General features: G+C 33.8%; 2 protein-coding genes across 5 annotated transcripts in view; one reads left to right on the top strand and one right to left on the bottom strand.

Moving 5' to 3' along the window:
* The window catches only part of LOC128858863 (protein suppressor of sable), a 32,964-nt gene extending 11,218 nt beyond the window's left edge, over positions 1-21,746 (bottom strand). For 2 of the 4 annotated variants that reach the window (XM_054095406.1, XM_054095403.1), the window contains exons 1-3: positions 21,571-21,746; positions 697-1,348; positions 358-569 (exon numbers count right to left, since the gene is read on the bottom strand). In XM_054095406.1, coding sequence (XP_053951381.1) covers positions 358-569; positions 697-1,168 — 684 coding nt within the window. In that variant the 5' untranslated portion in view covers positions 1,169-1,348; positions 21,571-21,746. Of the gene's footprint in view, positions 1-357; positions 570-696; positions 1,349-14,417; positions 14,440-18,423; positions 18,576-21,570 lie in introns of those variants that run through there. The other 2 variants (XM_054095404.1, XM_054095405.1) reach the window with 2 other exon arrangements.
* Positions 21,747-23,077: 1,331 nt separating this feature from the next.
* Positions 23,078-27,037, top strand: part of LOC128858864 (serine/threonine-protein phosphatase beta isoform) — a 115,242-nt gene continuing 111,282 nt past the window's right edge. The window contains exon 1 of the mRNA XM_054095407.1: positions 23,078-24,290. Within this exon, the coding sequence (XP_053951382.1) occupies positions 24,239-24,290 (52 nt within the window). The 5' untranslated portion in view covers positions 23,078-24,238. The remainder of the gene's footprint in view (positions 24,291-27,037) is intronic.

Here is a 27,037-nt window from a genome sequence, read left to right on the forward strand (position 1 = left end):
TTTTTATTTATATTAAAATTTTGTTTTTTATTTAAATTTTTTTTTTTATTTAATTTTTTTTTAATTTTAAATATATGGAAAAATATATATTTTAATTAACTTGGATTAAATTGAATTAAAGGAAATCGTAATTTTGATTTCGTCTGGCCACCATTTTGGTGAAACTGATAAAAGGTTTTCCGATAAATTGTACTATAATTTGTTTTTTTTATTTTATTGTAATTTTTATTATGCAATTATCAAAATTTTTATTACTGTTATTTTTATTTTTAATTTTATGTACTACATTTTTTAAAGCCTTTCGTGGCTTTTAGCAACTTAATTTATCGCTTCAAATTTTCATTGTTAACTTATTACCTTATCTTTGCGCTCCTTTTCCTTCTCTTTTTCCTCACGCTGCCTTTTGCGTTTTCGCCGCCTACTACTTCTGCCCTGTCCATGGATTTGCACCGTTGAATCGGATTCTTTGGCCTCCTGACGTGATTCCAAGCATTTGGGCATTTGTGGCTTGACACCAGACTTTTTCAAAACGTTTGACAACAATTTCTCAACCTCTTCCATGTAATCATCTATTTTGAAAAAAAAAAAAAATTATTAAATTAAAATTTCCCTTTTAACACAAAAGTTAGGAAAAAAGTAAAGATCGCCAATAATTGTTTTTCATTTAGCGCAACTTGCAACGTTATTGGTTAATACCTGCTGGTGGTTGACCCTTTTTGGATCTGCGTGACTTGGCGGACACGTCCGACTTGCTGCTGATGCCACCTGCCACGCCTGTGGGCGAAGGTGTGTGGTCATGGGACAAATCAATTATAGGTATTTTCGTCGCCGTATCGGCGTTGTGATGTGCGGATAGTGATTTGTGTGGTGTGATGGACGCAGGCGATGCATTATTTTCGATAGCGTTCGAAGAAGCGCTCACATTGGCACCCGTATTTTTTGTGCTGCTTATTGTGGCATTTGTAACAACAACATCATCATTATCTTCATCGTCATCATCGATTTCACCATCTTCTAAATCTTCATCAGCAATAGTATCTACGCCAGCAGCACTGTCCGCAGCAGTTTTAGCGGACGCCGTCTCGGCGGCCACTGCAGACTGGTCGTTGGCGGCGGTGGACGCGATGATGTTAGCATTACAGCTCACTCTATTACTTTCCTCGGACATTTTTACATGAGTTTGATGTGTTTTGAACAAACTTTTTTTCTTTTTTTAATTAAATTTTTTGTCAATGAAATTTTTCTGTTTGTCGTAAGTCGTTAAAACGAGTATTAATACACCTAACGCTTTATTGGTAGTTTTTTATTTATTCAATTTATAACTTTAGAAGATCTTAGTTGAAGAAATCTGCAAATACAAAATAATAATAGAATATGGGCTCATTGAATTCCGTTTCTTCGAATTCAATTGTACAATCTTCTTATTTTTAGATATTTATAAAATTTAAATTGAATTTCTTTGACATTTGAAATGATATAAGTGAAGAAAAGTCCCACATTACTTTTCTTTCAAAATTACGCAAAGTAGGTGTGAGAGTTGGGGGTGTGTGACAAATGTATCGATATGATTGTGGCGGAGGTTGCAAGATTTGTAAAATTGCAAGAGTAGGGTTAGGAACATAACAACTGCGAAGCTCATATGGGATATGAACGTATGTTTGCTAGTTTAAAATCTTAACTTTAAACAATTATGAAAACCCAGTTTATATCCTAAACTATATTTTTGAATCACTCTAAGTACTAAAAACTGCTGGAAAAGGAACAAAGTTGGGAAAAGTTTCCATTAATTTTAGAAAAACCCAATAGATAGGTATGTAAGTTAGTAAAACACTTTAAGTTTATTTATTTATTTATTTATTCAAAAACAAACATACAACCATGGGTTATTTTTACAATGATTGACCTTAAGAATAGTTTACATAATTAAATCGTAGATAAAAGGATTAACAGTAAAATCAAAATTAAAATTAAAATTACAGCTAGTGGTAAAGAAGTTGATGTTGGAGAAGGTATTACAAAAGGAAGGTAAGGTAAAAATAATAGTAGTAGAAGCTGGGATTATTTGGAATTGATTGAAATAATGTGGAACCATTTGAGTACATTCAGCAATTTTCGGCAAGGTAGCGAAGCAATTTATGTTTGAAGCACGAGCTTTCTTTTATACGTTTAATTTTGTGAGGTAAGGTATTCCAAAGACGGACAGAGAACACAAAGTATTGACGTTCAGTCAGCAAACAACTGTATTTCATTGGGACTAAGTTTAATGAACGGCAGGACTTTGAAAACATAATTCGATCTTTGAGGTATCTGGGTTCCTGAGTGTTCATGATCTTCTGGAGTAAAACTAAACATTTAAATCTAAGCAAATATGTTCAGTGAAGTTGATACGTTGCGCAGATACAGCTTCGGGATGTGATCGATCTATCTCATTCCAGTTATTGTAAGTAGTGGTGTTGACAGTAATATCGCCTTTGAAGGTTATAAGAAAAGTTCCTCTCGCCAACTTCGTGAAATTTCCGTCTTGTATTAACGCTGATTGGTCGTTAACTAGGATTACGCCATCATTAATTTCCTCAATGGCGGCAACATGATCAGCGGATTTTGACTTGCATTCTGCGAAGTGCTGGTTGAGTAGCTTTCGTACACAGGTGCTATCCTTCAGGGGTTGGCAAAAACTTGTCATTATGGCCTCTTTGCAATTGTACAGCGGAATGTATTCTTTTATTCTTTGTTGCATTCAGCTACAATATTCGTCTCTAGAGAAAGAATCTTCCTTTCTGAATAACGGGCAGCAACTTTACATTATTACACATCCTAGCTATTTCTGTATATTTAATAACAAAGTAAATAAACTTTACATCTTAGTTTTAGAAACAGAAAGTAAGTCACTTATGCTAGTTTTTGTAGAGTGCTCAGCAGGTAACAAATTGCTTACTTCCATACTGTTAAGCAGGGCAGGATTAATAACATTCAATTTTCCTAGAGTTACTGATGCTATAATGTTTTCCAGTTCCATTATTACCGCTCTATTTCTGGTCGTGGCTAAAGAAAGAGATTTCCCGTATCGATTTAGTATAAAAGCTTTTCCTGTCCATCGTCATAACTTAAAAGTTCACTCTTATTTATTTATTCACTCTATTTTATTGTTTACTTCCTTTAGTAAGTCGAACGCTATAATACTATCAAACGTGTCTAGGCTGGGTAGAATAAGGAATTTAGTATTTCTGTTAAAAATATTTATTGTGCAATGTTTGTCAATTTTAGTGGTGCCGAGAATTGATTTCACTGTAAAGGAATATTTTACGGGTTTTATTCCTCTTACAGCCTTGAGCTGTTTTCCATAGCTCTTTGCAGCACCAGTGTCATGGGTCTACATCCATCGGTACTGCAGTTTGTTGCTGTTCGTCAGGTGGTATCCTGCGGTACTGTGGTAAATATGGGTATTGGTTAGGACACTGACTGATTTGCCTATTAAAGGAATGGGCAAACATGGACCTAACTTCATTTGCTTCGAGCTCCTGTGCTAGGGCCAATGCGGAAGGAAGATCTCTAGGCCTGGAAGAGAAAAGGATGTCACACAAAGGACGATTGAGTCCTGAAATAAAAATGCGAAGGGTGTCCTGGCGATACTTTTTGTTGAGAGATTCTATCAGAGTAGCATTGCCACATGAGTCATAAGAGTTTTATTGACCATAAGAGTTAACTTCCTTTCCACTTTATCGTAGAACCCTACTACTGATGATTTACCTTGTCTCAAAGTGGACAGATCCTGCTCCTGGAATCCATTCTTTTTCTTGTTCGAGTAAAGGAAATCTCAAATCCCAAAATTTAGTAACTTTTTTATTTATTGGATTAAAATAAATAGATCCATCACTCTTCAAAATGTTTAATTTACTTTGTATTGTAGCTTCTGAGGTTTCTACTTACATTAGTATTTTCATCTTAGGCTACTTCTACAAATCTGCGTCTGTTGAGAGTTGGTCCGTGCTATTTTTTCGTCTCTTAGTCCCTCGCTGGCAACGCCTCGGCATGACGTGCAATGCCAAACAAAGATTTTTTTATTAAAAATTTTTATACAGGTTTTTTGTAAACCTTTCACATCACCTTATGTGGTATTAGTTCACTTTCTTTTAATTTTTGAATTAAAAATGTTTTATTCAACGTTTTATAAATGTTTCCCACCATCCTATGTGGTATTTTTAATTAGTTCACACTTTTAAATCACTTTCGATCAAACTTCACTTTACAGAAAATATTTTAGTTTTAAGTGGCCCCAAGTTAGGCGCCAGTAAGTAAAACAATTTAAGTTTACTTTGAAAAATTGTATTTCCCTTGCGAGAGCAAGGGCAGCCGATTGAATCCGGTAAATTAATACAACTAATTATTTATTTAGAAAACTGTGCCTAAATACCTAAATTCTTACTCTTAATAAAAGTCGTCGTATAAATACAACGATACAACGGGCAATATTGTATTGTGGTTGATGTATCGTAAGAACAAAGACGGCGAACTGGTGACTGACGTACAGAGCAATCTTAAATTATGGAGGGAACACTTCTCGAACCTATTAAACAGTGACAGCTGCGCATGTCACCGAGAAAGTGAAGATCCCGATACCCCAATCGTTGACGACGGAATTGTCGTTCCGCTACCCGATCATGACGAGGTGAAAATAGCGATAACGCGGCTAAAGAACAACAAAGCCGCGGGCGCTGACGGACTGCCGGGTGAGCTATTCAAACATGGCGGCGAGGAGCTGGTAAGGTGCATGCATCAGCTTCTATGCAAAATATGGTCGGATGAAAGCATGCCTGCCGATTGGAACTTAAGTGTGCTCTGCCCAATCCATAAGAAGGGCGATCCTGCAATTTGTGCCAATTACCGCGGGATTAGTCTTCTAAATATCGCCTATAAGGTTCTAGCGAGCGTATTGTGTGAAAGGCTGAAGCCCACCGTCAACCAACTGATTGGACCTTATCAGTGTGGCTTCAGACCTGGAAAGTCTACCATCGACCAAATATTCTCAATACGCCAAATCTTGGAAAAGACCCATGAAAGGAGAATCGACACACACCATCTTTTCATCGACTTCAAAGCTGCATCGACAGTACGGAAAGGAGTTACCTGTATGCCGCGATGTCTGAATTTGGTATCCCCGCAAAACTAATACGGCTATGTAAGATGACGTTGCTCAACACCAGCAGCGCCGTCAGAATTGGGAAGGACCTCTCCGAGCCGTTTGATACCAAACGAGGTTTCAGACAGGGTGACTCCCTGTCGTGTGACTTCTTTAACCTGATGTTGGAGAGCATCGTACGAGCCGCAGAACTTAATCGCTCAGGCATAATTTTTTATAAGAGCGTACAATTGCTGGCGTATGCCGATGATATTGTCATCATCGGCCTTAACAACCGCGCTGTTAGTTCTGCCTTCTCCAAACTGGATAATGAGGCAAAGCGAATGGGTCTGGTGGTGAACGAGGACAAAACGAAGTACCTCCTGTCTTCAAACAAACAGTCGGCGCACTCGCGTATCGGCACCCACGTCACTGTAGACAGTTATAATTTCGAGGTTGTAAAAGACTTCGTCTATTTAGGAACCAGCATTAACACCGATAACAATGTCAGCCTTGAAATTCAACGTAGAATCTCTCTTGCCAACAAGTGCTACTTTGGACTAAGTAGGCAATTGAGTAGTAAAGTCCTCTCTCGGCGAACAAAACTAACACTCTACAAGACTCTCATCATGCCCGTCCTCACGTATGGCGCAGAAGCTTGGACGATGACAACATCCGATGAAGCGACGCTTGGAGTGTTCGAGAGAAAGATTCTGCGTAAGATTTTTGGACCTTTGCACGTTGGCAACAGCGAATATCGCAGACGATGGAACGATGAGCTGTATGAGCTTTACGACGACATAGACATAGCGCAGCGAATAAAGATCCAGCGGCTACGTTGGCTGGGTCATGTCGTCCGAATGGATACAAACGCTCCGGCTTTGAAAGTATTCGATGCGGTACCAGCTGGTGGTAGCAGAGGAAGAGGGCGGCCTCCTCTGCGTTGGAAAGATCAGGAGGAGAAGGACTTGGCTTCACTTGGTGTGCCCAACGGCGCCGGTTAGCACGAGAAAGAAACGACTGGCACGCTTTGTTAAACTCGGCCAAAATCGCGTAAGCGGTTATAGCGCCAATTAAGAAGAAGAAGGTTGATGTATCGCGCAAACCTGCATATGCGTCGTCAGCAATATTGGTGGGAATATCGACCGGATGCACGTTGGCTGGTGTTAACTTGTGCACAGATTTAAGGCAAGTTGGTTGGCTAGTGCTAAATTGGGCGAGCTAGAATACGAGTAGGTAAACTGCTACAACAACAGTGAGTCGGTTCAACGTTACCGGAACGATCCAGATTTATATCCGGCCAAGGACTGTTCCTCCAGCAGCATTTTCCATGCATTGAGCAATGTTTATGCAGCTACAACAATAACAATTAGATTATAAAATGATTACAACACACCCAACACTCGCCCTTTGAACCCACCCCCACCCCGTAGAAAGAGCATAGCTTATCATATCCGACCTGGCAGGACTTGGTAAACGACGACCTGGAATTAAATCCCTCCAGCAGCATTCTTTGATGCTGTTTGATAACAACAACAACACAAATTACGAGATAATTCAAATTGAAGCGAAGCTTTAAAAATATCTTTGCCAGCACGTATGTAATTTTAGAGCTGTGCGAAGGAACGACGAGGAAATGTGAAATTAGTCAATTTTTGTAAAAGAAAAATAAAAAGTAATGTTAGGTTAGTGTGAACATGCAATAGTATTGGAAAATAATAATGAATAAGCGTTGTCGTCTGCAAACACATTTAAAAGGTAGTAGCAGATGAGCAGCTACAATATTTGGTATTTTTTTCTATTTATATTTTCTAAAACGACAAATTACTCTAAACTATCAATCTTCGAGTTTAGAAATTTGAAGTTAAAGGGACCATAAATAAAAAGTAAATACAAGACTCTTGTTCTTTTTGTTGTATTGCTTCTAACTGTTCAATGTGCCTGAGTTGTCTGTAAAAAAGTAATAAAAATTTTAAAATTCAATGCCAGTTAAATATGTATCCGTTTTCTAAAGTATAACAGAAAGGGTTAACATGACACCTCTTGGAGAAAAAAATTGGTATAGTCAATACTGGAACACCGAAAAGCAGTTGTTTTTTAGACTATGACTCGGAGGTTTACTTTTTTCTGCCGTAGTGACAAACGCCATTTAACATTGGGCAAACCTATTTTTATTTCACAGAGAACGTTAACGACAACGTTATACATAGTATATATGTACATGTATACATTAACGTTCAAGTTGCAAAAATTGATGTACTCGTACGTTCTCTGTGTGTTGTCAACTAGTAAAATATTTCACCACCTTTCGTAAATATATGTACAAATGTAAGTGCATACATGCATGCGTGCATGGATAAGTGCATCTAAAGCTGAGTACTGACTAAAAGTTTTCAAATCTCTCAAAGCAGTCGAATGACTAGCATAAATGAAAGCGCTTTGTTATAGGTATTGACAGTACAGTAATATATGAAAAAGTAAGTATCAGGTCAGTCCATAAGTTCGGGCGTATTTTACCCATAATTTTACTTTTGTACGATTTTTGCATACAAAAAGTGATTTTAATCGCGGATAGAAGCACATGTTGTTAAAAAATAAAATGGAATCTTCGAACGCGTATAAGAAGCATATTTTGTATCTTTTTTATAAAAGTGGTAAAAATGCAACAACTGCTGCTGCAGAAATAAACACTGTTCACGGAAAGGATACTGTGAGTGTAAGGACTGCGCAAAAGTGGTTTTCAAAATTCCGAAGTGGTAACTGCGACGTGAAGGATGCCCCGCGTGCTGGTCGTCCTGAAGTCTTTAACTCCGACGCCTTGCTCGAACTCGTGGAAGCAGAGCTAAATTTGATAGTCGATATGATAGCTCAGAGGTTAAATTCATCGCATGGAACAGTCCACAGGCACCTGGTTCAGTTGGGAAAGGTTTCAAAGCTGGGAAAATGGGTTTCGCATAGACTTTCCGTCGCCAACCTTCAGCAGAGAGTGAATGTGTGTTCTCAGCTGCTGCAACGGCTTGAAAATGAAAGTTTTTTTGAATCGTATCGTTACTGGTGATGAAAAATGGGTCCTTTACAATAATCCTGTTCGCAAACGCCAATGGTTAGATAAACCAGAACCGACCCCTAGAGATCGCCTTCACCCCAAGAAGATTCTCCTGTCTATTTGATGGGATATGACCGGTATTGTTTATTATGAACTTCTAGAACCAAACCAGACGATAACTGGTGATTATTATTCCCATCAGCTATCAAACATGAATGAGGCACTTAACAAAAATCGGGCGTCTTTAGTGAATAGACGTAAAGTTTTGTTTCCCCACGACAGCGCAAGACCTCATAATGCCGCATCTACCATACTCTCCGGATATTGCACCTTGTGATTATCACCTTTTCCGTGGACTTCACTCCCATATGAGTAACAAGAACTACTCCTCAAAAGAAGCTATAAAGAGGGATATAAGCGTATTTTGGCTCCAAGGACAAACAATTTTTTGAGCAGGGAATTAAAAATTAGCCAAACGTTGGGAAGACATTATAAATAATAAAGGAAAATTTATTATTGATTAATAAATACTTTAAACATCTTTTTTATTAATTTTAAAACCACCTTTAAAAAACGCACGAACTTATGGACTGACCTGATACATAGCGAAGTACATACATATGTATGTACATACATTAGCATTACATGTTTCGGTGCTCATACTATAGAAAAAAATTATAATCAGGTTATTGTTATAATTCCAAAGACAGAAAAGCATTGCTTACTAAAACGTTTAATTTTATGAAGAGTAAATTCTCTATACTGGAGTAGAGTTATTTGAGCTTAGTTCATTGAGTAAAGGGTTTTCCAATAACAGGTGTTATCTATCGCTATCGAGAGATGATTTATGGCCGGAATTGGATGATATTGATCTGGACAACGTTTATTTTCAACAAGACGGCACTACGTGCCACACAAGCAACGAAACCATTCATCTTTTACAGGAAAAGTTTCCGGACCGTGTTATCTCTCGACGAGGTGATCACAATTGGCCACCGAGATCTTGTGATTTAACACCTTGTGACTTTTTTCTTTGGGGCCACGTGAAAGAGAAGGTCTACGCCAACAGCCCAGGGTCGATTCAAGACCTCAAAGTTGGAATTTGTGAGCCTATCGAGGACATAGGGCAGCCACTTTGCAATTCGGTTACGGAAAATTTCACCGTAAGCGTGGTCGTGGTGGTCATTTGCCTGATGTTATTTTCCACTATCAATGGCATACCTTCTTCTTTATAATGAAATAAATCATTTATATTAAAAACAGCATTTTTCTTTGAATATCAAATTAACACCTCTAAAATTATCGATGTATACATATGTAAATACATCATTGAAATCGAGTAATAAATTAAAAAGAATTGTGAAGAAACTCAATTTTCGCTCGTTTTAACAGTCGCCAAGGACGCAAATTTTTATATTCGTAAAATATCATCAAAATAAGCTTTCAAACTAGAGCTAATAATGTCACACTTATTTGCGCGACCCAGTCAAATGTGCAAGTGCATTATAGATACGAGTAAATATAAATACGCGTCATTGAACAAAGTTTTTTGACTTCTCTATTAATTATAAAAGTTCAATAGTTAACAATAGCTATTCACAAATTTGATCAGCTGTTTTATGGAAATCGGAAATTGAAAGAGTGTGCTTTAAAAAAACCTTGTTATGGTAAATCTTCTACACAGTGATACGAGTATGCCATTGTTTTAAAAACAGTCCCGTCAATACCACTAAAACACCTTAATAAGATTTTGCTATAGCAAACAAATTATTTTTTTTTAATCTCCACTGAGCAAATGTCGGGGAAAATGTTTTACCTAGAAAAATCTCTAAGAATTTTGTACTCGTTACAGAGTTATTTACTGAGTTAAATCGAATAACTCAACTCAAATTACAATACGAAGGTCGTTAAATCTACATGCCAATGTGTAATATGCGTTATTACTATCATTATTGATGAAAGTTGTTGAATTTTTTTGCTGCCCGTAACTAGCAACTACTAATCTCATTTCCAACATTACCCTGATTTTCGTTCAATACTATAAAGTATAATTTAGAAACTAAAATACACATTTTATCAAGAGAAAAGAGAAAATTTACAGGAAACAGCACCAATGTTTTCGACTCAGTTGGCGTATAATCAACTCAAAACAAAATTATGCCACTCGAGATCAAGGTTCATATGACCGTCCATTTAATCTGACCATAGCTGTAGAGCGAGAGTCAAGCAAAATGAGTATTACATAATAGTGGCTAGAGATCAGCTGACGATTTGTGTAAAAGTATCCCTTAGATTGCCTAAGCATGGCCTGCTGCTGTTCAAACTGCTAAGGTCTTGTACCTCTGCAAATTGGCGCTTGGATGCACTTACAAAAAAACAAAAAATTGCTAACAGTAACAGGTATCGTGTGAATATAATTGATGTATATAAAAACACCAATCATAAACATCAAACAATAACAAGAAAAACTTCAGTCAGTGCTACGTTCCCGGAACGATCCGGCCAAGGACTGTCTCTCCAGCAGCACTTCCTGTGCATGTATGTATGAAATGACCGACTGGAATCACTTTTTATTAATGTATACACGTTGTATACATCATTTTTTGTAACTTGAACGTTACTGTGTTCATTGTATGTACATGTATAACGTTATCGTCAACGTTCTCTGTGAAATACAATATAAAAAGTGATTCCAGGTGCACCAAAAATGATCAACTGCACCAAAAATTATCAACTGGAATCCCTTTTTATATTTCACAGAGAACGTTAACGTTAATTTATCATATACAAAAAATGATGTAAACATTAACACGTTCCCGCCGGCGACCGAATTTGTTGTTCTCGGCATTTGGCGGCTCTGTAACTCAAAATTGTTTCATCGGACGGCGCCGTAATTGCATATCGCTCAGTGAGAACTGCCGACTATACTTGCGTTACATGTAAACTATTTCTCTCCTTTTTGCTCAGAAAACCGTTACCAGCATTCGCAGAAAACCGCCCGATGAGACAATTGCGTATATACCACCAGTGGTAGAAGCCATCCAATAGGACAGGCATGGGCAGAACATATGTACATATATACATATAAATAAATTTATTAAATTGAACTAAATAAAAATAAAGCGAAATACAATAAATAAAATAAACGTAAAATCAAATTAATTAAATAAAAAAAGAACAAAATTACAATAAAAAATTGGTTTCAATAGGAACTAAACAAAAATTAAAATAAATAGAGTAAAATAAGATAAAAAATATAAAATAAACAAATTTAATTAAATAATAAAAATAAACGAAAATAGAACCAAATAAAAGGAAACTAAAGTATAAAAAAGAACATAATTTAGTTGAACTGAATAAAAATGAATCATAATACAATAAAATTAAATAAAAGTAAAATAAAAAAAATTATTAAATGAAATTAAAGTAGCATACAATAAAATAAAATTTAATTAAACTAAAAATCTTAAATCAAAATAAAATACAACAAGCATGTGTATATATACATATACATACATATATTAAAATAAAAGCTGAATTTGGAAAAGACTTAAGTAAAAAAACTAAAAATAAAAAGACAAGGCATAATGCGCAATTTTCCTTCATTAAATTGCGCGTCATTAAAGGATTAAAAGTTTTCCAGTTTTGCGCTTTAGTACTTTTTTAGATAGTTTACGTTTTGACAGCGAATGCTGTCAAATTCTCAGAAATTTAGTTACTGGCTAATTCTTGCTAGAAAAGAACGTACACAGCCATAATCGTGTATTTTTTCATGTTTTATATCGTTTCCGATAATCGCACAGCCAATTTTTTGCAATGCTTTCGAGGTTTATTTTTGGTGTTTATTTAAAAAAAAAAAAAAAACGTTCTTACTCTAAACAAATCACAGGGCAAATGATCTGGCGTCAAGGTACATATATACAAATTATGATAGCACAAGGCGAGTTCATATAAGGTCGTGTTACTAGAACAACAGATTTATTTCTTTCCTTTTGTTTTGATAGTTTCAATGTCAGTGATTTGTTTTCCTTACATTCTGATTGAAATTCGTGGCACACGTGCAAAGAGTAACCAGCTGCTTTGACATTCAAACCACCAAATTACAAAAGTAAAGTACATGTAAATTTTATATTCGCACTATAGCTAACACCTTACAGGAATTCGCCTTACAATGGCAAATATGTATGTATATTAGGGTGCCTCAGCAAAAACAAAAAAAAAAACAACTTAGGAAACAAAAAAGCAAAATATTAAAAGAAATAATAAAATATTGAAAATACCTTCAAAATCGAGTTTTTATAAATGTAGTTTAGTTCTGAAAAATATGTTTTCCAAAAAATCACCTCAAATAATGAAAGAGTTTAAGCTTAAGAAATGAAAGCTTAAGCATGAAAATGTTTAAAAAATTTATTAACAGAATCAAAATAATGAGATTTTTGCAGCTTCTTTCAAATCGGAACAGATTTATTTTTTTTTGTGTTTAGAAAGTGTACAGATGTGCAGTCATACACATGTAAGTATTTATATACATTTTGTTACTGCATTACTGTGGTAATTTGCGTATGCGATGATGCCAGATTATTTGCACTTAATTGTGAGATTTCTGAACATAAATCAGTTAATGACTCTGAAAAATTACGAAAAAATACGATTTAAAAATTATGTTCTGGGTCAAATATTTTAATCAGTTTTTTTTTAATTTTTTTTCGGCTCTATGTATGTTTTTGTTTTGGTGCAAGTTTCCAGTATCTATGGGTAGCTGTGCAAGAGTTGTGAGCATTTTCACCACAGCACGTATTTTCACCATTTACGTTTTTTTTACGTTTTTCTTACAAGAACAACGCACATTACTCAGTGTAGCGTCTCTTGACTTGTAAATGATCAACAGTATTAATTTAAATAAAAAAACTGCACACCCTATAGATATGTATGTATGTACATATAAGTTTATTAATAAACTTTTACACATGCATATGCATCTGAAATTTCATTTTCTTTTCAATAGTGTAGTTTTTTTAAGGGTGGTTCATATAAAATTTAACTCGACATGTCTTCTTTTGAATAAAATTCGTTCTAATGACCGCAATGTTCATATGAAAAAAAATATATATTATATATGTATGTATGCATATGACATATGTATGTACGCGTGTATCTTGTATTTGATTTAGGGGAATGCAGTTTTTATAGTACTATATTGTACTACTATGCGCAAATTTTTTGGGAAACAACTCATTACTTCTTTTTTAGATATTTGTTTGTGGAAAAAGAAAAACTAAGCCGCCACATGCATAGTGCGAACATACAACACAAGCAGAAAGAAGTACATGATTCATTTTGTAGACAACGGACTATAGTTGTTTTTATAAAAGTTTTGTTTGTAATGAATATTAAAAACAGGTTTACGAAACAGCTATAATTCGAGCACAAACATACACATTTGCAACAAATCAGCTACAATAATTGACAAATAGTAAAATATTATTTATAAAAATATCCATAAGCCATGGAAAGGCAAACACAAAAACAATATGCAAACCTTGACTGGGTACATATGTATGTACATACATATGTACATATTTATGTAGCTCTAAATCATAAATTAAGTTTTCAACAATCAGCTTAGCATTTTTTAAGTCGTAAGCACAACAAAATGAACGTAGCAATAAATTTTTGTATCACCAATAAAACAAAAATTCTCTCACTTGTGGCACTAAACAGTGGTTCCGGTAGCAATGCGCGAATGAGGGAAAAGGAAATGCCATACATACATAGTCATCATCATTGCGGGCAGCGTACGTAATCATTTGCTAAGCAAAGACGCAAACCACAGTGTAAGGGAATAGAAAATTTAACTTTTTTGCATGCAGTTGATTGGACTTGGTGACAAATCGATGAGCAGTGCCACCGACAAGATAGGTCCACACTACCGGAACGACTCGAATTCATCACCATTGATATATGTATGTATGTATGCTGTTGCAAAACCATACAAACATGTTTGTGCACGCATATTTTAAGAGTATTTACAACTGTTTCTTTGTTACGATTGCGGGAATAGTATGGTGTGTATATATGTATGTATGTGAATATGTATGGAGAGTTTCTGTACGAATGCACACAACATATGCATATATATGTACGTACATTCGTAATTATTAATCGGTGCTGATTAATTAACAAAACACTTTAGGCCCACAAGAATGTTACGGCAAAAAAAATTAAAATATGTAAATCATAAAGAATATACATTACCTTTAAAAACGTAAAAAGGGGCTAAACTAAATTTAAAAGTTTCATTCAATTAACAAAACATCAATTTTCCGTTCGTCACTAACGCACACATACTATGTATAGCAAGCTGAAAAATAAAATTACTACTGTGGCTTAGATTTGAAGAGAAGTTGTTGATGCACAGCCATGGATACTCAAACAATATACAAAACAATCAATCATAAGCGGCCAGGTAGACGGAAACAGACGAATAATTCAGGTATAAAATATACATATGTATATGCACCACATCTGTATGTACATACATATATGCAAGCGAATGCTCTCATAAAGCAGCGAGTAAGCAAGCCACAGCAAACGAGTGTATTACATTCATTGCAACAAATACACATATGTATATGCATATATGTATATATGTACGTCTGCATATTGGAGTAGCATTTGCCTAGGAATTTTGCCATGAACTAAATTTTAAAGAGCATATTTCTGTGAATTTTTAGAGAAAACAAAATAATGTAAAGCACTCGATTGCTATAATTGAAGTGGTTTTTAGATTTTTAAAAGGTTATGCACCCTTCTCAACAAGGACTAAATACCAATACTATGCAGATAATAAATATCTCGTTCCAAAACAAAACAAAAAAACAATTACTGAGATTAATAGATGGTTTGTTAGCTGACCCCAATTCTGTATGTACATATGTATGTATGTATGTATTTATTTGGACATTTATGCATCTATCGACTTTTAACAAACCAACTTATTTGTTTGACTCGAGTAATTTTTGCTTTCATGTCAATCAATCCAAATTTATTAAATAAAATTTTAACTCTTTAAATCAAATTCTATTCAGATAAATTTGTATGCTACAGTTAATAGTTTAAATACAAACCCAATAATTTAGTGTTTTTATTGGTGGTGAAAACTGCTAAGCCGACTTACATATGCACATATGTATGTACATACGTTATTTTGTCAAAAGTCTATAGATATTTATATGTACTTAACTGTGAGATATGTACGCATGGATTTATACATTTGTGTCCTTAAAATTCAGCACCTGATCCGGCTAGTTACAAACGAAAAAAAAAACAAAACTTAACAATTACTTTTCTCTAGTTCTTAATTAAATTCGCTCTATTCCTTGATGAGCGGCAAATTTTTACAAATTTGTACTAGTCACAGCCATACCAGTGTTGCCTCTTTGCTAGTTTACGTGTTTTTTTTTCTCTTTAAGCTCTATTTAAGTTTTTTTATTATTATACACTTCGTGTGAACTTTCGATGTTTACAAAAGGAAGGAAAAAAATGTGTTTATAAAAATTAAACATATCTCACAATTTTTAAATTTAGCAAACAAAACAAAACAAATAAATGAGATTTGGTGGTTTGAAAGTCAAAGTGATCTGATTTTTTGTTACATTTATCACAATTTTCACCAAAATGCGAAATACAACCAAACACATGGAAATATTGTTGCTTTATGACTTCATCTTTTATATATTCGGTTTGTACAAATGTATATGAACATTTACAAACGATTGCTATGAACAATTAAATTTCTGGCTACAAGACTTGAACCACAAAATATCGTTTCCAAAATTTGTTTGTGGCCAAAATTTAGGACCTTATTAGCAACACTGTTATAAATATAAGCTTTGATTTCTCTCCCTCTCTTCTCTCTCATCTAATATACTCAATTGACTTCGTTGTCAATGGCAGCAAATCGACTGTAAACAACAGAGTACAAAACATAAAATAAAACAAAACAAGCAAAAAAAAAAACAGCAACAACAATAAAGACTATTAGAGTAGAGCAGCGTAAACGTCCCATATGAAGGGGGAAATGATAATTTCAGCAGCTCAACAGCAATAGTTACTACGCGATAGAAAACGTAAGCAAATTTTCTATTCGCTTTGTTATACCATACTACGCTTTATCAATATGTTGAAATGCTTCAAGTTTATCTATTATCCTATTACTCTCGAATAACTATTGGAAAAAGTATGGAAGAATTGCACCAATACCAATTACTTCAAAATAAATATAAGGTTTCTTTTTGCTTACCTACATATGTATGTAAGTACATATGCACATTGTGCATACTATATTTAGTGATACAATTCTTTCTGTGGGTGTCATGTCCACAGTTATGACGAGCTTTTGTGAAAAATTGCAATCAGGAAAACAAACGATTAGCATTAATTAAGTTCATTAAATTCAATTTATAAGCAACACTGAAATGGTAATCATTGTTTATACTTAAAACGCGAAACAATTAAGGCCTTATTTGAGGCGAATCACATTTTAATCGATATCACGTTTAACCTTTAAAGTTTCGAAATTACAACAAAAAATTATTTAAAAAAATGATTTATTAATTATTATCAAATAATTAATTCATGAATAAATAAAATTTTCATAAAGGGCGGCACTCATGCTTGTAAATGTACCTAAATTCGAATGCGAAGGTGTAATTTTAGCAAATGCAAGTTTAAAAACCAGCACTCCAGTTAACTAACTTGAAATAATCACTCTATAACTCAAAAGTATTTTAATTCTGATAAATCAAGTTGTATAATGCGAGATGTGATCTTTAAACTCAGTTTAGCTTAAGAACATAAATAAATTTGCACTGACCTTGGGAAACAACAATTACAAGTTGGAGATGTGGACACAGCAAAAGGTTGTGTTCATGATTAATTTATGACCTACTAAATTGCATAAAAAAGTGTATGATCACTTCGAATTCTGTGAGAAGCGTAAAGGTAAATAGCAGTTTTGCTTCTTATTAAACAAAAATAAAGTTATCTTGTACGAAGCTATCCGATTGGTACTAACATTTTTGATTTTTAATTTCGTTAATTCTACACAGTTAATTTACACCACCTTGGAAAAAAATTTATGAGAGGTAGAAACCAGGTTTCACTGTAATTTTAAAAATGAAATTAATCGATAACCGGACCCCACATACCACAGTACAGGCGAGCGGGCAAGCAGAGAACAAAGTTGCATCTTAAGTAAGGCAAAATTTATGCGAAAAATGTAGCTCAAAAAATTCACAAATTATATTAACATCTGTATTCATACATATTTACTGTAAATAAAAGAGTAGTGGAAAAGTGTTAATGAGTAGACCAACACTTGCTCTCTCGTACATACATATGCATGTAGTTGAGCGACGAGTGGAATATCCCGAAATGCCAACCACCTTTTTTTACTCTCAACGCTCTTATTATTGTTACATGTTTTGCCTACGCTGTACATATGCGGGTATGTATGTATGATAATGTTAGCAGATACAACGTATTTTAATTACCAACACGTTAATTTTCTTTAAATATGTGTACAAGTAAATTGAATGCACTTTATGAACGAAAAAATAAATAAATACATATGATATATAGTGTAACATATGTATGTAGATCTTTCCGATTTTAAAGGGACTAGGCAACACTGAAAATATGCTTCTCTCCGAAATAAAATAATTTTTGCACATTAACTCATATAAAACCGACTTATATCCCGTTAGGAGTTAAAATTGCGCTTGCATACATACATAAACACCGCCTTTGTTTTATTTAAATGTGATTGGCGGTGGCGTAGGGAAAATATGTTCCAACACAAAAGTAATGTCGACCATTCGCGTGTATGGTGAAGTTTTAATTTCCTGGATTCATACATACATACCGAAGTATTTTTTTGTCAATACGTTTCTCTTGGGGCATCAAATCAAACCTAGAAAACACTTATCAAAAAAGTGTGAGAGAACACGAGCGCACAATACAAAGCTATTTGTGAATGTATTGTAAAATCCCATTCTCTCTCACTATATCTTAAACATTTCTCTCTTTCTACCTTCTTTTGCAGTCATCAACTTAGGTGGAAAAAAAATTATGCATGTACATTTATACTTATTTATATATGGTATATATAAATATATATATACAAATCGGACTTCTTCAAGTAAGAGAAGCTAATTATCGGATACTTTACAAAGTTAATCAATTTCTTTTTTGCTTTTACTTTTTAGAATTGACGCTTTCCCAGTACGTTGTTTATTTTTGCAATTATATAATTAGGTAGTAGTATTTGTAGGTAGATATAGTGCCTTATATATTACTCAGATAAGACATTTTTTTGCTTTAACTTTGACATGACAAATGTGTAATGAACAATTCAACAATTTCAACTTGAATGAAACGAGAATATCCATTCAATTTTTCACCTCATGTCTGCCGAATACCGAACTGCAAGTAGTGCCGTTCATTCACGAATCGGGCAAAAATTGTGCCATACGTACACTGCTCGGAGATAATATTGGATATTATTTTAAGACTTGAGAAACATGACGAAAATTCGTTTGACATCTCCTTAAATATACGATACAAAATTTCAGCAATACTAAATATTAAAAACAAATATTTTTACACATTTTTCACACTTCATAGAGACGAAATTTTTACCGCTTTGGCATTCAAGTTTAAAACACAAGTAAATATCGTATCAAATACATAGAAAGGCCCTTACTGAAAGAAAATTTAACTGGAACAGTGATAATGAATTAAATGTATGAGCTCCCGTATATGTATATTTAAGAAAGTAAAATTTAGTACTTAAATTATAAAACAAAAATCAGGTAAACTAGAGGTTATGTGTTGTGTTGTTGTAACAGCATACTACAGTAACCATTCAGTTCTAGCGAATGTTGCTGAAGTGATAGTCCTTGACCAGATTTGTAAAGACCGGGGTACACTACAACGCTACTGCTTATACCTCAGCACGTGATGACAACCTTCCTAAGAACATTTCTGCCATGAAGCTTTTCAGAAAAACCATCTGCCGTTTATAATTGGTATATATCTGTAAATCTCATCCATTTGAAGGACAGCTTCAACACCACAAATTGGAGTTGAAGCACTGCCAAACATTTAATAAAGATGTTGAATTTGTTATAGAACTTTTCGAGATAAATAGAGTGAAGTATTTTTAAAAAAGATACATTTTTAAACTTTCCAAAGTACATATATAACAATATTTCTTTTGTTACGTTATTATCGCATCAGGATTTCACATGCTCGGTTCGATGTACACCTGATCGATGTAAGAAAATACCCAGATTTATATCAATCCAAGCAGCGGGGCAGCGGTAACCCTTTGATTGTTTGAACATTTTTTCTTTTAGGTTAATGAAAAACAGATTTGTGAACTTCTAAAATTACCGCTATATATGTAGATGGCGGAAGTGGTTATTAAAAAATTTGGCAAATTTTAAACAGAAACACACTTTTTATTAGAATAATTTACGTACGAACAATTTGGTATTTATCTACAGCAACTGCTGTGTGATCGAAGTAATAATTTATAAGTGCAGTAGTAATGCTGTGGGAATAAACAAAGATTATACAAGATAACGCGAAATAAATTTAAAAAAGATAAAATAAATAAAAAGTTACTAAATAAAAAATATTGCTAATATTCAAAGTGGCATATTTAACTTGTAAGAAAATACCCTAAAATGTAAGAAAATACCCAGATTTATATCAATCCAAGCAGCGGGGCAGCGGTAACCCTTTGATTGTTTGAACATTTTTTCTTTTAGGTTAATGAAAAACAGATTTGTGAATTTCTAAAATTACCGCTATATATGTAGATGGCGGAAGTGGTTATTAAAAAATTTGGCAAATTTTAAACAGAAACACACTTTTTATTAGAATAATTTAATATGAGATAACTCTATTCCTGCTCGAAACAAACGGACGTACGAACAATTTGGTATTTATTTACAGCAACTGCTGTGTGATCGAAGTAATAATTTATAAGTGCAGTAGTAATGCTGTGGGAATAAACAAAGATTATACAAGATAACGCGAAATAAATTTAAAAAAGATAAAATAAATAAAAAGTTACTAAATAAAAAATATTGCTAATATTCAAAGTGGCATATTTAACTATATATATTTTATAATTGGTAAAATCAAAAACTACAATAGGGGAAAATTGTTTCGCACAGCGGCACCAAATATGAAAATCAGCTCATTTAATTAATAAAAAAAAAATAATAATAATAAAGACTTAAAGATTGTTAGTCCCAATTCCATTAAACAAAAGCATTTGAACTACAGTTATTCATGAAAACATAGAACCAACTCGGAAACTTGCGCGGCATGCTAAGACAAATTTATAAAATAAGTGATTTTATTATTTTCAAATATCTGCCTCGTATTATTTTCACACATCTGTCTCAGCTGCTCTTATTCACCATACACACAATATTTGTTGGAAACTCGGGTATGTGTAAGACAAAACGAATGTAATTGAGAATTAGAACAGCTGATACTTGCTCTTCAAACTAGCATGGGATTCACCCTTATTATACGTAACAAATGCAGTATTTCAAAAGTAATGTATTTTTAAATAAAACATATAAGTTTAGTAAATCAACCAAATATTCAATGACTTGAATATTTCAGGCAATACTCTCATTTTCTTAAAACTCTTCATTATAATTATTTAACGCTTACCATGTTTTAGTAAATTATATGATGCAATTTATAAAAAACGCCAACTCATCACTTTTAACGAATCAAAAAAAAATGTTTCATATACATACATATTCATGAATTCGTGCAACAAGGTCCAAGGTGTACATATCATTCTTCAAACGACGTACGGTATCCACACATATATGAACGTCGCTATCTCTCAACTGCCCTAATTTTTACCCGCGTTATTTATATTATGCGTTAGCAACACTCACGAAATCGCCATTTTTCATACTCGACGCTGTTCTGTACCCAAGGTAAAAAAAAACATACATACATACATACACACACTCAAATGCGTACGTGCATGTGTAATGTACCATGTACAAATGCTGGCGAAAATGCTTTTTTTTAAGCTAGCAAAAATAAATGCAGCTTTAACGCTAATTTGCATTATTTAAACAATAAACTCGACGGAAAATTGGCAATGGAAATATATCACATGACATCTGACCCACTCGTGAAGTTCGCATGGTTTCGTTTCTGTACAAAACGAAACGCAAGGGAATCACGGTGGGAGCAGCAACAATGCAACTCCCAAACGTAGTAGAGACTCCAACACATTTTTACGAATTACATAAACCTAGGAATTAGGCAATTATTATAACTAAATTTCTTTGTATATTACCCAAGGAACATTCACAATTATTCTTTAACAATTTCTTCTTTACAATCGCTCCATATAAAATTGCAGCAAATTCTTTCGTAGACAATCTTCCAACAATTATGTACCAACAGCCATTTTTCTCTGATTTGTGAGAATGATACGAAGCAGCTTGGCAGTAGCAGCAGTGAGTGAGTTGTGAGCAATGAAATGATTTGAGAGCCAAAGTATATACATGCGAGGGGAAGTGAAAGTGGTATGACGTCATTGCTATTATTTATATATTGTAGGCCATAACGTGAGGGGAAATTACAGTATATGGTAAAAACAAGAGGAAGCTGTGGTATGCATAGGCACATGGATGTGTTAAAATTTAATTGATTCAAAATGCTAAAGTATTAAGCATTAAGGGAGGCACAAAAAACTTTATTAAATTGTGTATTTTGCTATTTCTTTATTTTTATAAGTAAAATACGTAAACTTGAAGCTTATGTAATATTTTGAATTCGAAATTAGTTGAAAGCTTAATGCAACAAAGACCGTTACTATATTCATGGCGTTTAAATTGAAAGATTCTATCAGAACTCAACGAGACAAAAAAAAAAACAAAAAAAATTGATAAATTTCGCAAAGTGTTCTAGGCACATAAGTACACAAAAAATGAATGTTTAATATTACTGAAATGTTTCTAATGTTTTTATAATTCTGTGGTCTCCCGGGAAACCTACGTAATACCACTTTCCTTTTTTCCATTTAATTATTTTTTTTTATTTTTTATTTACAAGAGCAACGATTATAAATAACTGTTAGATTAAGCGCCGATGAATTTTTATTTGGCGGTATTTATTAGCTGAAAAGAGCTCATAAATAAATTTATTGAATTGCGTCACGAAAATTGTTGAAAAAAGTGAATATGAAATTTTGAAAAAAAACTTTAACTTTACGTTCCTTTTTCCAACACTATATTTAAGTTCAACATATATATCTGAAACGTAATAAAAAGCGCAGTATTGATAAAGATTATAATAACAAATATAAAATAATTAATAAGTAAAAAAAGAAAAAAAAAATTATAAAAAATTAACAAAAATAAAATTTAATCAAGTGGAAAAAGTTGTTTTCGTTTTGTTGTTGTTATTATTGTTGTAGCAGCATAATCAATCCCCATGCATATATTGGGAATGCTGCGGAAGTGACAGTCCTTGGCCGAATATAAATCCGGTTCGTTCCGGTTACGTAGAACCGACTGTCGTGGGAACGTTTTCGTTTTGTCTCTTCGCAAGCTGTATAGAAAATAAAAATATGCACATGCACGAGAAATGAAGCGTAAAATTAAAGTAAATCCCTGCAGACATATTTTGATGAGGCACAATTTTTTTTTTCGGATTAATTTTAACACATTAATTTAACCTCATTGCAAATAACTTTGAATGCATAGTTGCAACTCTGCGCCTACGAAATCGACTCTGTGCTAATTCAACGAGCAGTCACTTTACTCGATATATTTCGTTCTTCACCGGCTCTACTCGTCCGTGCTTTGCTGAAATCATTACAGTGAGAGCAGAGAATCCAATAAGAAAATATCAAAATATTTCGCTACACTACGGGTAGAGTATGTTTTGTGAAAGAAAACGATCATAGGTGAAATGCAAAGGAATTTAACATTTGCAATGCAATATTTGACTAAACATTAACAACATCGGCGGCTAGTGAAACACAAGCAAATGATTGAGCGTTTGTGAAAAGCTAAATTTGTGAATGCAAGCATACAGTTTAATTTACTGTATCTAAAGATTAGAAAATGCCATATTTGGTCAAGTGAAGAAAAACCAAAATCGTGTAAATAACCTATGCGGCAGAAAGTTAATGGAAAACTAGTTTTATCACTTTACTTTACTCACGTAAAACCGGGCATGAAGTGAAAAGAGGCAAACAATACTGAAAGCAAAAGAAAAAATTTGGAGAAGTGCGAAAAAATAATACAATTTAAAATTTTTTGAAACATTTTAATTTCTCGCAATAGTTTGTTTTTTTATTTTCGAGTGTAATTTACCTGTCGCTACGTGTTTGATAAATTCGCAAATATTAAAACATCCATTGCTCTTTGACAGCTTATGGCTGCTTGCTTAAAATTCTGTATCGAACTGAATTCAAGATTCATTAAACGATAAGTGATTTCCAGAGCCAAAAACAAATTCCGTGCATTTGTTCTAAATTCATTGACGGTGATATACTCGTACTTGAGCGCGCATTCAGTACACCGCCACCGACGAATCGTTCACAATTGGTAGCTAGTTGTCCAATTGGCTGAACTGTGCTTTTTATTATACGAAACAATTTCTCATTCATTCCGGCACTTTAACGTTACCGCTGCCGCTGCTGCCGCCATAACAACAACAAGTGCAAGTCGACGCGAGTGCTCCACATTTCTGTAGCATTTCTTTGCGATTGGCAGTCAATTGCACTCCATTTGCATACCACAAACAAAACAGTGACTAATAGTATTTGCAACAACCACTGCATCTTTACCATAAACATTGTTGTTACATTTCTCTTTGCCTAAAGAAAGTTTTGTATAATCTATCGGAGTTCACACACACACACACATAGCCTTGTCTAGTGTTTTTATAGTTCCTGAAGTGTTATTGTTATTTCACACGTTGTGCGCGACGTCGACGTCACATTCACAATAATGGCTGATTTTGATCTAAATGTGGATAGCCTCATACAGCGGCTACTTGAGCGTGAGTAGTAAAATAAAAATAATAATTAAGAAACAAAAAAAAAACATGTTTAACAATTTTTATATGTTTTGTTATAATTTTGCAAATCATATTTTTCTCCCCACTCCTTAAAATAATCTTTTGGTTATATATTTTTATTTTGTTTATTTACCTTTAAAAATATTGCTAAACTGCGCGCGCGTGTGTGTGTTTTTCGGAATCAGAGAGTTGTTTTCTTTTTTTTTGAGTGCGTGTAAAATTTCTGCTCTTTTTTCTTGCCCTTGATTTTGGTTGGTTGCTGCTCGCATTCGGTAATCTGTTCACAATTGTTTGTTTCTGTGTGATGTGCACCGGCTGATGACAATTAGACGAACGATTTACTTTTGATAAGAGTAATAAATGTAGTTACGCCCAAATTCCTTGCTGTATAAGCGCGAGTAGGTATTATAACCCAATAACATTTTGGAGTTTATGTGAAGTTTAAGTCGTTGATCTCCTTTTTTGAATCTTGATCTTGGAATATTCTGTTCTATTTACGTTTATTCTTGGTGCATTTGATGCTCAAAAGGGTGTGTCCCTTTTTGTGTACAATAAGGTACCCATCAAAGAGGAGTCGGTGATGAGTCCAGTCGTGGCAATAAACTGCAAATAAATTGTTGGAATCTCAACTCCAAAAATTTACATAATTTAATCATTATTAAGAGCATCATAAGAATTCCATCTAATTTTCACCGCAAAAATAATAAACTAATTTAATAATTAATAACGAACTAATACAATTAATTAATAATTAATTAAAAAATTAACTCATAAAAATGATAACCATATTTGCTCTTTTTCTATATCGAAAAAAAAAGTTTCAGTTATTTGTTTTTGTTCTTATAATAATTTATTTCCGTTCGCCTCTATACCAATTTATTTCAATTGATATTTACTTGCTATCTGTGTTATAGTCGCGTCTTTGCTTGTCGTTCTCCTTCGACTTATTCGATAAGCAAGAAGCCATAATATACGATCTCCTATATCAACGTTCCCACGACGCAATCGGAACGACCCGAATTTATATTCGGCCAAGGACTGTCACCTCAGCAGATTCCACATTTATGTATGAAGAATGTTTGTGCTGATGCTGCTTGAACAACATCTGTCATTCAGCGTGCACTGACAATGACAGATCGCAATCAAAGTCATTGCAATAACAATAAGAACTTTTGAAAAAGTCAAATAATCTGTCTATAGAAGAAGAATTTGCGATTTTTTTTTGTAGAAATATAATGAATGCAACTTGACTATTTTCATAACAGAGTATTTATTTTAATGAGTTTTAAGTTTTAGTGATATCAGCTGATTATGCACATTCGTGCAGCTGATTATGTTGAATGACTGGGCTTTTTTCTTGGTGATTTTCATACAAGATATGTACAAAAGTATATAAGCTTAGATATTTTTTAGGATTCATTTAAACTGTTTATGCAAATGAGCGAAGATAAGTATCCAAGAATATGTTATGGCACGTTTATGATGTCAACGAAGAACTCAATGCCCAAAGGTCCGTTAAGTGTCACGCGGATGACTATCTAAATAGTTGGGGGGGAAAATAAATACATTTTTGACGTGATAACGTCTTATAATTCGATTTAGCGGGCTGCACGCACGAAAAAATGTGTCGTTACCTTGCTCATTAGTGTTACCTTGCTCATTTGTCGTTACCTTGCTCATTTGTCGTTACCTTGCTCATTGCCGTTACCTTGAATGAACTGCAAGCGAAAGCGCGGAACGAACAAAGCAAACGAACGGCAACGTTCGACATCTTGCTCTCTCCTACTTCAGTGAGCGTATATATGTATGTATATGCGCATATGTACATATATAAATTCACGTATTTGTATTTGCATATGCCTTCTTATTGATTATTATTAATTTGATTTACTTGAAGAATTTAAAATAAAACCAAGTTTGTTAATAATACCTGTTGTTTTAATGTTATTATTATTAATTGTTTCATTATATATGAAGGAAAAAATGTATGGTAATATTTACCATATACCTTATAAGATATGTTGTATACTAATATATGTATATAAACATGCATATACATATACAATTTCGCGCAATTTTCAAATCTATATGTAAAGATGCATACAAATCATATGGACATATCAAATATACGAATCTATTCCGTACGCAAGCAAATGTAAGCTAATGTGCTTGAACTGCAAGCGAGAGCGCGGAACGAACGACAAAGAGCACACTCGGCCCCCGCGTTCGGCAACGTTCGACATCTGGCTCTGTCCTACTTGAGTGAGCATATATATGTATGTATATGTATGTATATGCGCATATGTAGGTATATAAATTCACATACTTTGCATATGCCTTCTTCCTGTGTGCATGGTAATGAAACATTTCTCTGTTGAGAATAGGACGATGATAGAAAAAGTAGGAAATGAAAGGGAGTGTTTCGAGTGTAAAGTGTCTTGAAAAAGGCAAATCGATGATGGTGCCTCTTAGTGTTGTTAACTTATTAACGTCTGATGCACAATCGAAATTGAAGATATCTTTCATGAATTTGATAAATGTTTCGTCATTTTTCACGTTTGTGTAAATGTAACTTGACCTATTCCATTGCAATTCCATTTACCTCCTCCTCTATATCCATACAAAATATCTATCAAACAAATAAAATTAAAATTTTGTTTTGAAAATTGCAACCATTCCATCAATATTTTCTTATGACGTTGTCACGTTAAACTATCGTCAGTAAACCG

The sequence above is a fragment of the Anastrepha ludens genome, chromosome 3, assembly GCF_028408465.1.
Source record: "Anastrepha ludens isolate Willacy chromosome 3, idAnaLude1.1, whole genome shotgun sequence".
Classification (NCBI taxonomy): Eukaryota; Metazoa; Arthropoda; class Insecta; order Diptera; family Tephritidae; genus Anastrepha; species Anastrepha ludens.